A 1,941-nucleotide genomic window follows, 5' to 3' on the forward strand; every position below is an offset into this window, starting at 1 on the left:
CATCACCAGCCGCATTCAAAGCCACCGTCACCGCTGATCACCTCACAGACCCAGCTCCCTGTCAACGCCTATCACCTCCTTGCCACAGACCAGCTCCTGTCAACACTGGATCACTCCTACACAGACCAGCCCTCCTTGCCAACACTGATCACCTCACAGACCAGCCCTGCTCAACGCCTATCACCTGACACAGACAAGCCCCTGTCAACACTGATCACTCCCACACATGAGACCAGCCCTGCCAATGCTGACTTCACACAGAATGCCCTCGCTTCACCTGATTCTACCCCTGCCACAGACAAGCCCCTGTCAGCGCTCTCATCACCTCACACACAGATAAGCCCCTGCCAGCAAGGATCACCTGCCACAGACCAGCCTCTGTCAACGCCTATCACTCTCACATAGACCAGCTCCCTAAGTCAACACTGATCACCTAATACAGGTTCAGCTCCTGTCAACGCTGATCACCTCACACAGACAAGCTCCTACAACGCTGATCACTCCTGGCCACAGGACTACAGCCCCCTGGCTCACCACTTTGGATCACCTCACACAGCTCCTACAACGCCTATCACCTGCCACATAGACCAGCCCATGTCAACGCCTATCACCTCATTACACGCCCCTGTCAAGTGCTGATCACTCTCACACAGACTAAAGCCTCTTGTCAATCGCTGGATCACCACACAGACTTCAGCTCCTCTAAGTCAACGCCTATCACCTCACATAGACCAGCCCTTGCCAAGTGCCTTCTCATCACCTCACAGCATCCTCAGCCTCACAACGCTCCACTACCTCACATAGACCAGTGCCCCTGTCACCACTTTTCGATCACTCCTGACACAGACCAGCTCCCTGTCATGACTTCACCACAGACAGCTCCGCTCAATGTTGATCACCCCACAGACCAGCCTCTGTCAACTCCCATCACCGCCACACAGACTCAGCCCCCTGTCAATGCTGGATCACCTCACACAGACCAGCCCCTGTTAACACCTCCCATCACCTCACACACAGACCAGCCCCTGTCAACGCTGATCACCTCACACAGACCCAACGCCCCCTACACGCTGGGATCACCTGCCACAGACCAGCCCCCCTGTCAACCCTGATCACCACACAGACCAGCCCCTGTCAACGCCCGCTCACATCACCTCACACACAGACTGTGCCCCTGACCACCTCACACACCTACAGCACCGCGATCAGACCAGCCCCCTGTCAACACACCTGATCACGCTCTCTCACACAGACCAGCCCCTGTCACACTCGCTGATCACCTCTACACAGACCAGCCCCGTCAACGCTGGATCTACCTCACACAGACCAGCCCCCGCCGTAAGCGATCACCTCTCACTGCCATCAGGCCCCTGTCATCACCATCACCCCGGCCACCGCACCCTCAGCCCCCTGTCAACGCCTCATCACCTCACACAGACCAGCCCCCTGCAACGCCCACCCTCATCAGCCCTTCGGAGGCACAGACCAGCCCCTGCACTGCACCCGCATCACCGGCCACACAGAGCCCCAGCCCCCTTGTCAACGCCATCACCATCACCTCACCACCAGACCAGCTTCTCCCTGTCAACGCTGATCACCTCACACAGACAGCTCAGCCTGTCTGTCACCGCTGGATCACCTCACACAGACAAGCAGCCTCCTGTCACAATGCCCATCACCTGGACACACAGACAAGCTTCCCCTGTCAACACTGATCACCTCACACAGACCAGCCCCTGTCAACTGGATCACCTCACACAGACCAGCTCTCCCCTGTCAACGCTGGATCACCTCACACAGACCAGCCCCTGTCAACGCTGATCACCTCCACACAGACTTCAGCCCCTGTCAACACTGATCACCCCACACAGACCCTGTCAGCCCCCTGTCAACGCCTTACACACCTGACAAGCCTCCCCTGTCAACACTGATCAATCACAG

The 1,941-nt window shown here is 57.6% G+C and overlaps 1 protein-coding gene across 1 annotated transcript; it reads left to right on the top strand.

Moving 5' to 3' along the window:
- Positions 1 to 48: 48 nt before the first annotated feature.
- On the top strand, positions 49 to 1,715 carry LOC124273102 (mucin-2-like; the record flags this gene model as incomplete). The annotated part of the gene is made up of 3 exons (XM_046708323.1): positions 49 to 308; positions 557 to 988; positions 1,253 to 1,715. Coding segments are annotated over 3 exons (1,155 nt in total), but the record flags the coding sequence as incomplete, so codon positions are not given.
- Positions 1,716 to 1,941: the final 226 nt, after the last annotated feature.

This window comes from Haliotis rubra, unplaced genomic scaffold (assembly GCF_003918875.1).
Source record: "Haliotis rubra isolate DU_JTF1 unplaced genomic scaffold, ASM391887v1 Scf1761, whole genome shotgun sequence".
Classification (NCBI taxonomy): domain Eukaryota; kingdom Metazoa; phylum Mollusca; class Gastropoda; order Lepetellida; family Haliotidae; genus Haliotis; species Haliotis rubra.